Source organism: Amblyomma americanum, chromosome 6 (assembly GCF_052857255.1).
Source record: "Amblyomma americanum isolate KBUSLIRL-KWMA chromosome 6, ASM5285725v1, whole genome shotgun sequence".
NCBI classification, from domain to species: Eukaryota; Metazoa; Arthropoda; class Arachnida; order Ixodida; family Ixodidae; genus Amblyomma; species Amblyomma americanum.
Window position 1 is genome coordinate 95,955,485 of NC_135502.1, and position 12,383 is coordinate 95,967,867.

General features: G+C 43.5%; 2 protein-coding genes across 2 annotated transcripts in view; one reads left to right on the plus strand and one right to left on the minus strand.

Annotated features, from left to right (window-relative positions):
• LOC144093880 (cysteine dioxygenase type 1) overlaps nt 1-3,688 on the plus strand; it is a 71,597-nt gene extending 67,909 nt beyond the window's left edge. Inside the window, exon 5 of the mRNA XM_077627622.1 lies at nt 3,493-3,688. Within this exon, the coding sequence (XP_077483748.1) occupies nt 3,493-3,534 (42 nt within the window). The 3' untranslated portion in view covers nt 3,535-3,688. The remainder of the gene's footprint in view (nt 1-3,492) is intronic.
• Nucleotides 3,660-12,383, minus strand: part of LOC144093877 (FAST kinase domain-containing protein 1, mitochondrial-like) — a 28,783-nt gene continuing 20,059 nt past the window's right edge. The window contains exons 8-9 of the mRNA XM_077627619.1: nt 9,549-9,663; nt 3,660-4,589 (exon numbers count right to left, since the gene is read on the minus strand). Of these exons, the coding sequence (XP_077483745.1) occupies nt 4,500-4,589; nt 9,549-9,663 (205 nt within the window). The 3' untranslated portion in view covers nt 3,660-4,499. The remainder of the gene's footprint in view (nt 4,590-9,548; nt 9,664-12,383) is intronic.

Below are 12,383 nucleotides of genomic sequence, written 5' to 3' on the forward strand. Positions count from 1 at the left end.
TGTAGTTATGGATTTTCGTTTTGTTTGTCTAGGCACTTTTATATATTTTTTTTGTATCGCACCCTCCTCATACAACGACTCCCTGAAGGCATGTAATAGTATTTTTAAATAAATAAATAAATAAATACAAGCCACTGAGCAGCAATTTGCATTGCATGCTGAATGGCAGCTCGGAAGGCTGAAGATGGCAAAGATGGAAGTGGTGCCATCTATTATGCAAATTGACAAATGACAACTGCTACTATAGCAGGCCGCAACCCGCAAGGGCAGATGCAGTGATGCTCAGCATGAGTAGCAGAATGGCTTGGCTCAGCAAAATCTGAGCAACTCGACCGGGATACAACACAAAGAAAGAACAAGACAGTGTTCAAAGACTGTAACAATACTGCTTTAATGCAATAGCATTAGAGGTCCCATCTATGAGAAAAGCCGGTGTCTATCCATCCACATCACGAAAAAGCAAGTGGCAGCGAAGTTAATTGAGGTTAATTCAATGCAACTGCCACTGCCTACCGTGGCACTGTGCATCAGCTCATTGGTTGGAAGATGGACAGCTTCCCAAGGAACTATCTATGCAAAAATGAGCCTCATGGAAACCATCGCAAGCCCCACCGGATGCTGTGTTTGAAACCACCACCTGCCGGGGAAGTGGTGCATTGCTTAGCTGCTGCACCACTGCACCAGTAGTGATATGAGCACCCACCATGATCTATGAATCTATGAAAGAGAAGTACTTCTGCAGGAGGGATCCCTAATGCTATCGCATTACTGTGAACTTTTTAACTGCTAGCTCGATTTCATTGAAACTTGGGGAGCAGGTTTATATCCCTGCTGGGACCATTTCTGCCAAATTTCATTATTCTGGGGTGGGGGATTCCTTAAAAATGAAGAGCTGAAAATAATGTGGAGTGATTTTCAGCCTTGTGAGTTCATTTTTCTAATTTCCTGTTTTTCAGTAAACTGTCAGCTTAGGAAAAGTACTGTTCCAATATTACTTCATAATATTAGTATTGTAGCAGGCTTTCTAGAGCGAAATTTTGTGAGGAACGCAACTGTGAACCCAGTTTGTCTATTTTTTTTCCTTTTCTTTGTCATTCTAAAAAGTGAGTTACGAAAAATGGTTCAAAATAAACAAACAATGTCATCGTTCATATGGTAGCATTCTTCTAAAATATAGCAAAACTAAGCCAAATAATTCACACTTGTGTGCTCTGGACATTCGTAATGCCACATAACATGAAAAATTGAAAAAATTACCATTATTTTCTGAACAATAGTTTTCCTAAGCAAGCGTAGTCGTCCTTGTAAAGGTTGCATAATGCAATTCATATTTCTTCTAGAATAATAAAATTTGGCAGAGTTGGTCCCAGCAGTGATATAAACTATTTCATCAAGTCGAGCAAGCGGATAAAAACTTCATTTTTTAGAGTAGTGTTTCCAGGTTAAGCGTTATCCAATTTTTTTTCTTTTGCACATTTCCTGTGGTATTGACAAATGCCTGCACTCAGTAAAAAGAAAAGAACTAAAGGTGTGCGAATACCGAAATTCTCGAATACGATTCAAATAAGCCTCTTTCAGAAAAAATGGCTTCAAATATCTGTTCATTAGGAAAAGGTATTTCATAAAATGATACAGGTGAATGCTGTAGCATGTTTTTCTAAATAGTGCATGTCTTTTGCAACTGAAATAAACAAAACCAGGCTGAGTCAGCACCATATAAATAAAACATCTTAAGCACAGAGATGTAACTACTTGATTAGACAGCACAACAGTATTGAACCTGTAATGTGGTCATGCAAAATGAAATCCATAAATTGACTGGCAACTAAAAATAACAATGGCTTGTAAAACCTCATCAATTCCGAGTTCAAGGTCAATTTATAAAATGCCCCACGCCCCCCGAACGAAAAATCAAAAAATGAAATAAAAAAATGCTGTGAAACCTAACGAAGAAGCTACATCGCACAAAGACCGAAAAGCCCGTGTCGAGCGCGGTTTCGGCGCGCTAGAAGAACGCGGACGTAATCCAGGGGAATGTACGCTGGCGTCGGAAGGGCGAGACTGCTTCTAAAAGGAAATGACCAGAGACACGCCAGTCGGCGTCCGAAAGCAGCGCTGAGCCGATTTCGGAAGAGTGGCCAATGCGCGGGCCGACAGCTGCCGTCGCCACGGTGAGCGGCGAAGCTGAGAAATCGAAACTATGCGACGAGGTCCTTTGGCCTAACGACAGGAGCCCTCCGATCGTTGTCACGTCTCCCGTTACGCCCACTTAAAAGATGCGCGAGTTACAACGCACCATGCGATTGGCGGGATTTATACACGATCGCTTTCCCTGCTGTAAAATTGCGATTCGCTCCTACGGGAGCCTCATGCAAAGTTCCGCAAGTGGGCTCTCCCGCATGTCATAGTTGACGAAAACGAGATGGCGCAGCTCACGCTAAGTCGCCGTGGTGGCTCAGTGGTTAGGGCGCTCGACTACTGATCCGGAGTTCCCGGGTTCGAACCCGACCGTGGCGGCTGCGTTTTTATGAAGGAAAAACGCGAAGGCGCCCGTGTGCTGTGCGATGTCAGTGCACGTTAAAGGTCCCCAGGTGGTAGAAATTAATCCTGGGCCCTCCACTACGGCACCTCCTTCTTCCTTTCTTCTTTCACTCCCTCCCTTATCCCTTCCCTAATGGTGCGGTTGGACACTATAGGAGACAGATACTGCGCCATTTCCTTTCCCCAAAAACCAATTATTTATTAGCTCACCCTACGAGAATTGTAATGCGATACACCGAATGCCATGGGTGCGGGAGTTAAGTATGTAACATATGGAAGGATAAAAAAAAAAACGGCTCGATTCCTCGTGTTTCGAAGCGCATAGCCGGCAGCCTTGTGATCGTGCGTGTTATGCGGGAAAGCCCACTTCCGGAATTTCGCGGGAGGTCCAAGTCTAGCAGCGTTTAAATGTGATCGGTCCGCGAAGAAGAAAGCGAACAGGACCTTTGTATTGTTTTCTTGGCACTTCAAACTCAATCATGTTGTAATTTGTCCAGACGTTGCGGTTTTACCACGGTGGTAGAGTTTATGAAAGTCGGCGCGCGGTATGCGATCACTTGCGAATACTTGAGAATTTTCGAATATTCGGAAATTCTCGAATATCAGTTCCTCGAATACCAATATGAGCCGGATATCGAACATATTCTGTTCGTATTTGAAATTTCGAACATTCGCACACCCCTAATTAGAACCACTCGCTCACTCACAGCTGCTGTGTGTAAACGGTCTAACTACTACTGTCTGTGATGGTCTGGGCATACAAATCTGAAACAGCTGTATATAACCTAAACTTTCATCCCCAAGTATGAGGAAATGTGCACTAAGCGTACTGTGGATCTTTGCACCTTCATAGTGGGTCAGAGGTAACCCTACCCTGCTTCTAGCACCATTAGGCCTCAAGCCAGCTTTTGTAATGAATTCTTTTAACCACTTCTCCCCGTCTCTATGCAGGTGATCACTCCATCGCAACCTGAACAGTACGAAAACAACTGAAAGCTGCTCAAGGCTGGCCCCTGGCACTTCAGGAGGAGACTGGACTGCTTCTCCCACATTTCCACGTGGCCACCAATAGGGACTTCATTCTGCAGCATGCTTCTTTTTCCTTTTTTTCTTTCTTTCCAATAAAGCTGACAAGGGATATAGTTTATTGTGCACCATCTATTCTGCTCATGCTTAAATTCACAGGTTTAAACAGACATCCAACTATAGCCACATATATCTCAATATTCGCATTGCATGTTTCGCTAGTATAAAATGCTTGGGGGCACCATTCTAAGGAACGCTTGTAATGCAACTGAAGCAACCTTTGCAGTGGGTCGAAGGTGCAATTTCGTGTCACGGGGCCATCAGAGTCGCACGAAAAGAGTAGTGATGTTGAATGAGTGGCCTCCTGAGTCATGTACTTACAACCTGACATCTGAGCAACAGATCACTAACCCCTATTGGAGTATAATACCACTGTTATGGCAGGAAGAGCATACCCAAGTTCTGACTAATAATGCAAGACAACGCCCATGGGAAACTTTTCACGCCTGCACTCACTCTCCGTGACGAGGGAGTGGCACCAGCATGGCGGGTTGTATTAACTATAAGCACCTAAAGAAACGCGAACAAAACTGGGGTGATAGCACAAAAATGCCAACACATTAACTCCTGGCATGGAAATACAAGTGAGGTTGATTAACAATTCTGAATATGAATCTTCACTCCTGCAAACTTAAAATAACCTGAGCTAGTATTGAGCTTACCCTGGCTAGGAGCCTCTTATTTTGCTGGTCGGTGCTCAAACATCTTGTTCACATTTCATTTCTTGCTGATAGTATTTACATGTTGGTGACAGACAACCATGTGCACACAAAGACATTGTTGTTCATCCCGTTTCTTTTTTCACTACTTTGTCAACAAAAATAATTTACACAATTACTAAACTTGTACACCTATATACATCTCGATATGTGCTAGCTGACACCGAAGATCTTGGCATGGAGGTAATCCTGCTTGGCACTTGGCTCAGCCAACTTCATCGAATTCCACTCGTAGAATGGCACCTGCAAAAGGTGAGAAGTGTTAAAGGAGAAGAATTCGGGAAGATGGTGACTGGCGGGAGTTCGTTCTTTTCAATGCAAACATAAAGAAGTGCACACCTTCTTCCTTAGAGGGCACATCCTCAGCTTGCACTGGCACTGCAGCATATTTGCCATGTAAAATAACTATAGCAGCCTAAATGCAGACAAATGATTTAGCAGTCCTACATGTAGTTTAACGCTGGCAGCCCATGATGTCATATGGAGCCGTCTGCTGACTGGAATCGCTACGTGCGGCCCACTCTGCATCTCTACACTTGACCGACTACATACACCCATGTGCTACGATGTTATATCTGCTCATACCTAAAATATACAAATTAGAGTCTTGGTATAGAGTAAGCAGGTATATGCAAAGAAATACTATGCTTTTTACTGCGCATGTTGCAAAGGCTATTTCAAATCAAGTCAAGAAAGGTACGGTAAACAGTCTGAATCGGTCATCGCTACTGCGTTTTCCAGTATGTTCATTAATGAGCCATTGGGATTTTGCTTTCTCTCATCTCATAAATATAAAATGAATAAGCAATAAATTTGATTTCCTTGCTTACGATTCTGCAGCTCCTAGCCTACGCTTAACAAGAAACATTGGTTTGTTGACAAAATGGCTCACATAAAAACCATATAGCACCACTGTAGCTAGACTTTAGAGCAATCGTTACATCCGTGTACTTTGAACTAAAGGTGTGGATGGGCAATTAGCAAAACTTATAGCAAAATCCTTGCTTTTTGCATATGTAAACATGCAAACACTATAGTAGAACCCCGCTACTATATTAAACTTACATAAAGTAAGAACTTTGATATTGCAAAGAGAAACTGCAGTCCCATTTCACCTTCCATAGCCGACTGTACATTTTTTTTTTTTTCATTTACAGCAAAGACATCTTTTACAAAGAAACACTCATAGTCAGGCTGTGGACTTTCCGGTGTTGGTGTTTATATCTGAGCAAAACCGGCAGATGCTTTTCGGCTTTTACTTCTTTTTGCAAAACTGGCATTTTTCAGCTAGTTGCACGAGGTAAACACTAAAAGCAGTGATTATTGGCGAACAAAATTCTTCCAGTTTACAAAAGACACAACAGAAGCAAAGAGCAGAAATTTTTTTCATTGGTACATGTTATGCTAAGTTGATTGTAGTTGTTGATTGACATTGTTGATTCTATTTTGTTAGCATGCTTGTGTTGACAGCAGCAAAATCTGAAAATAGCCTTTCAACATTAGTCCTTGAGATATTAAATGACGCTTTGGAGAATATGAGGCAGTCACATGCATGTAGTTCCTATATGGCGGCAAGTTTAGACCTCCGGCTGATGCTCCTTGAGGCTGCATTCTTTGCTACAATTTTGTAGGTCCATTCACAGTGCACAAATCCTTCTGGCAACTCTGTTTTCCACTAAGGTCAGCAATTTTGAAGTTGATCTATGGATCACCTATGAACTTGTGCCATATTTCCTGGAAGGTTTTTGTGAAAGCCGCAATGCAGCGCTTCGTCAAGGTAGCTAAACCTTTTGTTCATGAGCATGGTGGAATCCAAGCTTTCTTCGCCACAGTAAAAAAAATAAAATGGTTCCTGGGATCAACCAGTAAAATTCGTTAGTAATGAGAAAAACTTTTCTATAATTGACTTGCAAGCCACTGTGGTGGTTCAGTAGTTATGGTGCTTGGCTGCTGACCTGAAATACGTGGGTTCAATCCCGGCCGCGGCGGTCGCATTTCGATCAATGCGAAATGCTAGAGACCCGTGTAGTGTGTGATGTCATGCACGTTGAAGAACCCCAGGTGATCGAAATAATCTGGAGCCCTCTAATACGGCGTCCCTCGTAGCCTGAGTTGCTTTGGGACATTAAACCCGATAAACTAAATTAACTATAATCGACTTGACTGCCTGCACTTCGGTATTTGTAATTTCTCGCTGTGCTCTTTGAAGAAGAAATCAATGCCTTGCAGTGACATTTTCGTCAATGTGGGTTAAGAATATCACCAGTACTGTTCTGAGTGCCTGCTTAGCATTTGTGTGCTTTTGAAAAGGAAAGAGGTAACAAAGTTTCTCGATTGAAACAGTTGTCAGCTAGCCTCAACATGTCCAGAAACAGGTACTTTTTGGTTTTAACATCCCACATTTTTTTTTAGTGCTGAATGTATATCGGAGCTTTTCGGTTAAAACCAAAAAGTACATGGTATAGTCACAGTAAACAGCTCCTGGCTATGGTGGTACACTTTCCGCGGAATTATGTAAGGCACCAAGTCTAGGATGTCTCCGAATCACAGACATGTAACGGCATAATCATGAGGCTAACATTCGGAGGCAAATGTATACTGAAGTCAATAAAACAGACTTGCGAGCTGCGAGGAGAAGCCACGTTTTCGAAGGCTTGGGTCCGTGAGGACGAGCGCACGGTGCACAGGGGAAAAAAAAAAAGTAAAGCTGGCTATGAACATGGAAAGAAGGCGGTGTGAAGGTGCATTTATGCCAAGCTAACGTTTTTATATTGATTCCAACTTTCGTTACATTCGTAGCTGCGCTGTATTCGTGTGAATATGATACTTCCACAAGAAGTCAATAAAATTGAAAATGTGATAACATAAAGTACGATAACTGAAAATAAGTAATTATCATATAAAGGGGCCATAAGAGCCAGAAGAAAGGTATTTTTGAGCGTTTATATTATAAACCAGCAATATGTGTTTAGCAAATAGCCAATTAATAACTAGAGAGCAGTTTCAGAGTTATGACATCCTCAACAAATGATATACAGTGGGCTCTCGTTAAACGGAACCTCAAGGGACCGGGAAAATATGTTCCGTTTATCAGGAGTTTCGTTTAAAGAGAGAATAGGTTCAGCATTGCGCAATCCGCTTCCGCGTGAACCCTATGCGGCTGGCGCGCGCGCGCGCAGTTGGCAGTCTCAGCGTATCTCAATTTGCGAAATCTAGGTAATAAGCAGAACGGTACACTATGAGAACAAACTTTATTAGAGAAAAATAAGCAGTGAATTTTTGTTCCAGTAGTACTAGTACTGAAATTTAAAAAAAAAATGTCAAAAGAGTGGTAATTACCACTTATTGGCTAGTGAAAAAGGATTTTATATTTGCTTGTTTGAGCTCTCACAGTCGTTTTCTTTGAGGACCAAAGCGTGACGTCTCGAACGCCTCCCGCAGCTTGTCCTTGTCCTGAAGAATTCTTGTTAGGCTGCTTTTGGGGACAGCGTACTTCGTCGCTAGCTCCGTTTTCGTGAAGCCACCACTCTCGAAGTCGTTGATGATCTCCATCTTCCTTTCCAACGCAAGTGCATTGTGCGGTCGTTTTTGCGCTGCCATCGGACCGAAGAAAAGCTCTAGGGCTCTAGGGCTTAGGCCTAACTGAACACAACTGCCGTGAACGCGAGCGAGCGATGCGGAGGGCAGTGTACGAGCAAACCGGAAACCGCCGGAGACGGAAACCGCAGTGGTGACGCGGGGAGGAGAAGGAGGGGAGCATTGATGCGTACCGCGATGGCGCTGCGCTTGTCCAACTAGTTGCGGTTTCGAGTTTTTCGGTTCCGTTAACGCGGTGGTCGCAAAATTTGAGTTCCGATTAACGAGATTTTTTTTACATTGGCTTAATACAAAACCAACCAATCGCGAGGCGTTTGTTCCGTTTAAGCGGTAGTTCCGTTTAACCGATTTCCGTTTATCGAGATTCTACTGTAGTAAAGAGTTTTGCAAATCCGACTGACTTTACTATTGAGGGGTTCTACTATATTTCTCTACTGATACCCTTGGTCACACATAAATTGACAGATTCTCTTGTGTTATTTCACTCCTAAATGATCAATGATTGTATTGTATTGGGTTTTATGGTGCATAAGCAATAAATGATCAATGAGAAGACACAATGCACTAGGACTGTTTCACACAGCTGCTACATGATTTTGACACCTGAAATGCAGGAACCTTGATTTTAAAAAAATCTGAATAGAATGAAGCTTTTGGCAGCAAGTGCTACTTCACAACTTTCAAATATATCTGGACTTGAATCAACAAACCCAAATCAAAGAACCTATGGCTACTGGTTTGGTTTACAGCTTATGGAGGTTTAACATCCCAAAGGACACAATAGTGAAGAGCTCCGGAAATTTCAACCACCTAGGGTTGTTAAATATGCGTTGACACTGCACAGTACACAGACCTCTATAATTTTGCCTCCATCGAAATTCAACCACCGCGGCCGGGATCAAACCCGCTTCTTTCAGGTCAGCAGCCGAGCACCATAACCACTTTTGTAGCAACTTTTCATGAAAATGAATGCAGTAACGTGGTACCTGATTATAAGGTTATTAAAAAAAAAATCAGTCCCTGAACCCAAGGAAGGCACAGGCAGTGCCATTTTTACTTGTACTGGAGAGGAAATGTTCTGTAGACAGCACACCACTAGCAAGTTGGAGCTTGCAATCTTTGCATGTTGTGTACAGTGCTTCTACGAGATGAGCAATGGTGGTGGCTGTTCTCCATTTCAGTTTGTATCAATTCATAACCACATAGGTGTATACATGCCCTGGCCTTGAGCGTATCTACCTGAACAGTGTTAACTTGGCCTAATTAGTAAACAGCAACGAACGGTTAGCCAGTGCAGAAATATGCCCTATTTGGTGTCTTGTTCTGTCCCGCATTTCCGCACTGGTTTCCACTTCCTGGTTTTTAACCAGTACCACCCCCGATTAAGGCAGTGCACACTGAATGTCCTGTGACTCACTGTTAACCGTCAGGTGGTTATAATCTTTCCACTGTTTCTGTGTAGCAGACTAAAGCCTGTGACGTTAACTGCAGCGTTGCGAGTGGTAACAGGCTTAGTACGTAGTTTGTAAGCACTTCATGCAGTGCTAAATCCTTTCAGCTTTCTTTTCCTGGAACGAGTAAAAAAGAAAAGAAAATCCCACTCACCAGAACCAGCTGGTACCCAAGTATCTCAAGATGCCTGATCTTCAGCTGCTGATAGCCAGTGAGCTGTGGGTAGTTTGCGCAGAAACAACTCTCTCCCAGCACCAAGACAGCGATTCTGCATCGAATGCCGTCAATGATGTCTCAGCAAGGGTGTGGCTAACAAAAAGAACTCACAGGTCAGTTTTTGTAAAAAACACTGATGTGTTTTACTGATGTGCTTAACTGACCTGCTTAAACACTTTATTGACGTTTTACTGACATGCTTAAACACTGACGTGCTTAAGTGGAGTTAAGCTCCACTTAAGAGTATGACGCGATAATGTAATGCTGTAATTTCCCTACATGCAGAAGGTTATTCTTTACTTCACATTCATAACACTCTGCATATATGGGAATTCACCCGTTACACTATCGTGTCATATGCTTAAGCAGAGTTAAACTTTGCTTAAGCATACGACACGATTGTGTAGTGGTTTAATTCCCATATATATGCAGAAGGTCATTCTCTACATTCGTAGATCCCCGGGAGTCCTCATACCAGTCCTGACTGTTAAGTTCCGCCTTAAGCAGCTTAACCGCTGCACCACTGCGCCAGGACGGGTATGAGTACTCCCAGTGATCTACCCCTTAAACTATCCCGTTACACTATCGTGTCATACGCTTAAGCGGAGTTAAGCTCCGCTTAAGCTTATGATGCGAGGGTTAATTCCCATATATGCAGAAGGTCATTCTCTACTTTACATTCATAGATCCCTGGGAGTCCTCATACCAGTCCTGATGCTTAAGTTCCGCCTTAAGCAGCTTAACCACTGCACCACTGCGCCGGGACGGGTATGAGTACTCCCAGTGATCTTCCCCTTAAACTATCCCGTTACACTATCGTGTCATACGCTTAAGCGGAGTTAAGCTCCGCTTAAGCTTATGATGCGAGGGTTAATTCCCATATATGCAGAAGGTCATTCTCTACTTTACATTCATAGATCCCTGGGAGTCCTCATACCAGTCCTGATGCTTAAGTTCCGCCTTAAGCAGCTTAAATACTGCACCACTGCGCCGGGACGGGTATGAGTACTCCCAGTGATCTTCCCCTTAAACTATCCCGTTACACTATCGTGTCATACGCTTAAGCGGAGTTAAGCTCCGCTTAAGCTTATGATGCGAGGTTTAATTCCCATATATGCAGAAGGTCATTCTCTACTTTACATTCATAGATCCCCGGGAGTCCTCATACCAGTCCTGACTGTTAAGTTCCGCCTTAAGCAGCTTAACCGCTGCACCACTGCGCCAGGACGGGTATGAGTACTCCCAGTGATCTTCCCCTTAAACTATCCCGTTACACTATCGTGTCATATGCTTAAGCGGAGTTAAGCTCCGCTTAAGCTTATGATGCGAGGGTTAATTCCCATATATGCAGAAGGTCATTCTCTACTTTACATTCATAGATCCCTGGGAGTCCTCATACCAGTCCTGATGCTTAAGTTCCGCCTTAAGCAGCTTAACCACTGCACCACTGCGCCGGGACGGGTATGAGTACTCCCAGTGATCTTCCCCTTAAACTATCCCGTTACACTATCGTGTCATACGCTTAAGCGGAGTTAAGCTCCGCTTAAGCTTATGATGCGAGGGTTAATTCCCATATATGCAGAAGGTCATTCTCTACTTTACATTCATAGATCCCCGGGAGTCCTCATACCAGTCCTGACTGTTAAGTTCCGCCTTAAGCAGCTTAACCGCTGCACCACTGCGCCAAAACGGGTATGAGTACTCCCAGTGATCTTCCCCTTAAACTATCCCGTTACACTATCGTGTCATACGCTTAAGCGGAGTTAAGCTCCACTTAAGCTTATGATGCGAGGGTTAATTCCCATATATGCAGAAGGTCATTCTCTACTTTACATTCATAGATCCCCGGGAGTCCTCATACCAGTCCTGATGCTTAAGTTCCGCCTTAAGCAGCTTAACCGCTTCACCACTGCGCCAGGACGGGTATGAGTACTCCCAGTGATCTTCCCCTTAAACTATCCCGTTACACTATCGTGTCATACGCTTAAGCGGAGTTAAGCTCCGCTTAAGCTTATGATGCGAGGGTTAATTCCCATATATGCAGAAGGTCATTCTCTACTTTACATTCATAGATCCCTGGGAGTCCTCATACCAGTCCTGATGCTTAAGTTCCGCCTTAAGCAGCTTAACCACTGCACCACTGCGCCGGGACGGGTATGAGTACTCCCAGTGATCTTCCCCTTAAACTATCCCGTTACACTATCGTGTCATACGCTTAAGCGGAGTTAAGCTCCGCTTAAGCTTATGATGCGAGGGTTAATTCCCATATATGCAGAAGGTCATTCTCTACTTTACATTCATAGATCCCTGGGAGTCCTCATACCAGTCCTGATGCTTAAGTTCCGCCTTAAGCAGCTTAAATACTGCACCACTGCGCCGGGACGGGTATGAGTACTCCCAGTGATCTTCCCCTTAAACTATCCCGTTACACTATCGTGTCATACGCTTAAGCGGAGTTAAGCTCCGCTTAAGCTTATGATGCGAGGTTTAATTCCCATATATGCAGAAGGTCATTCTCTACTTTACATTCATAGATCCCCGGGAGTCCTCATACCAGTCCTGACTGTTAAGTTCCGCCTTAAGCAGCTTAACCGCTGCACCACTGCGCCAGGACGGGTATGAGTACTCCCAGTGATCTTCCCCTTAAACTATCCCGTTACACTATCGTGTCATATGCTTAAGCGGAGTTAAGCTCCGCTTAAGCTTATGATGCGAGGGTTAATTCCCATATATGCAGAAGGTCATTCTCTACTTTACATTCATAGATCCCTG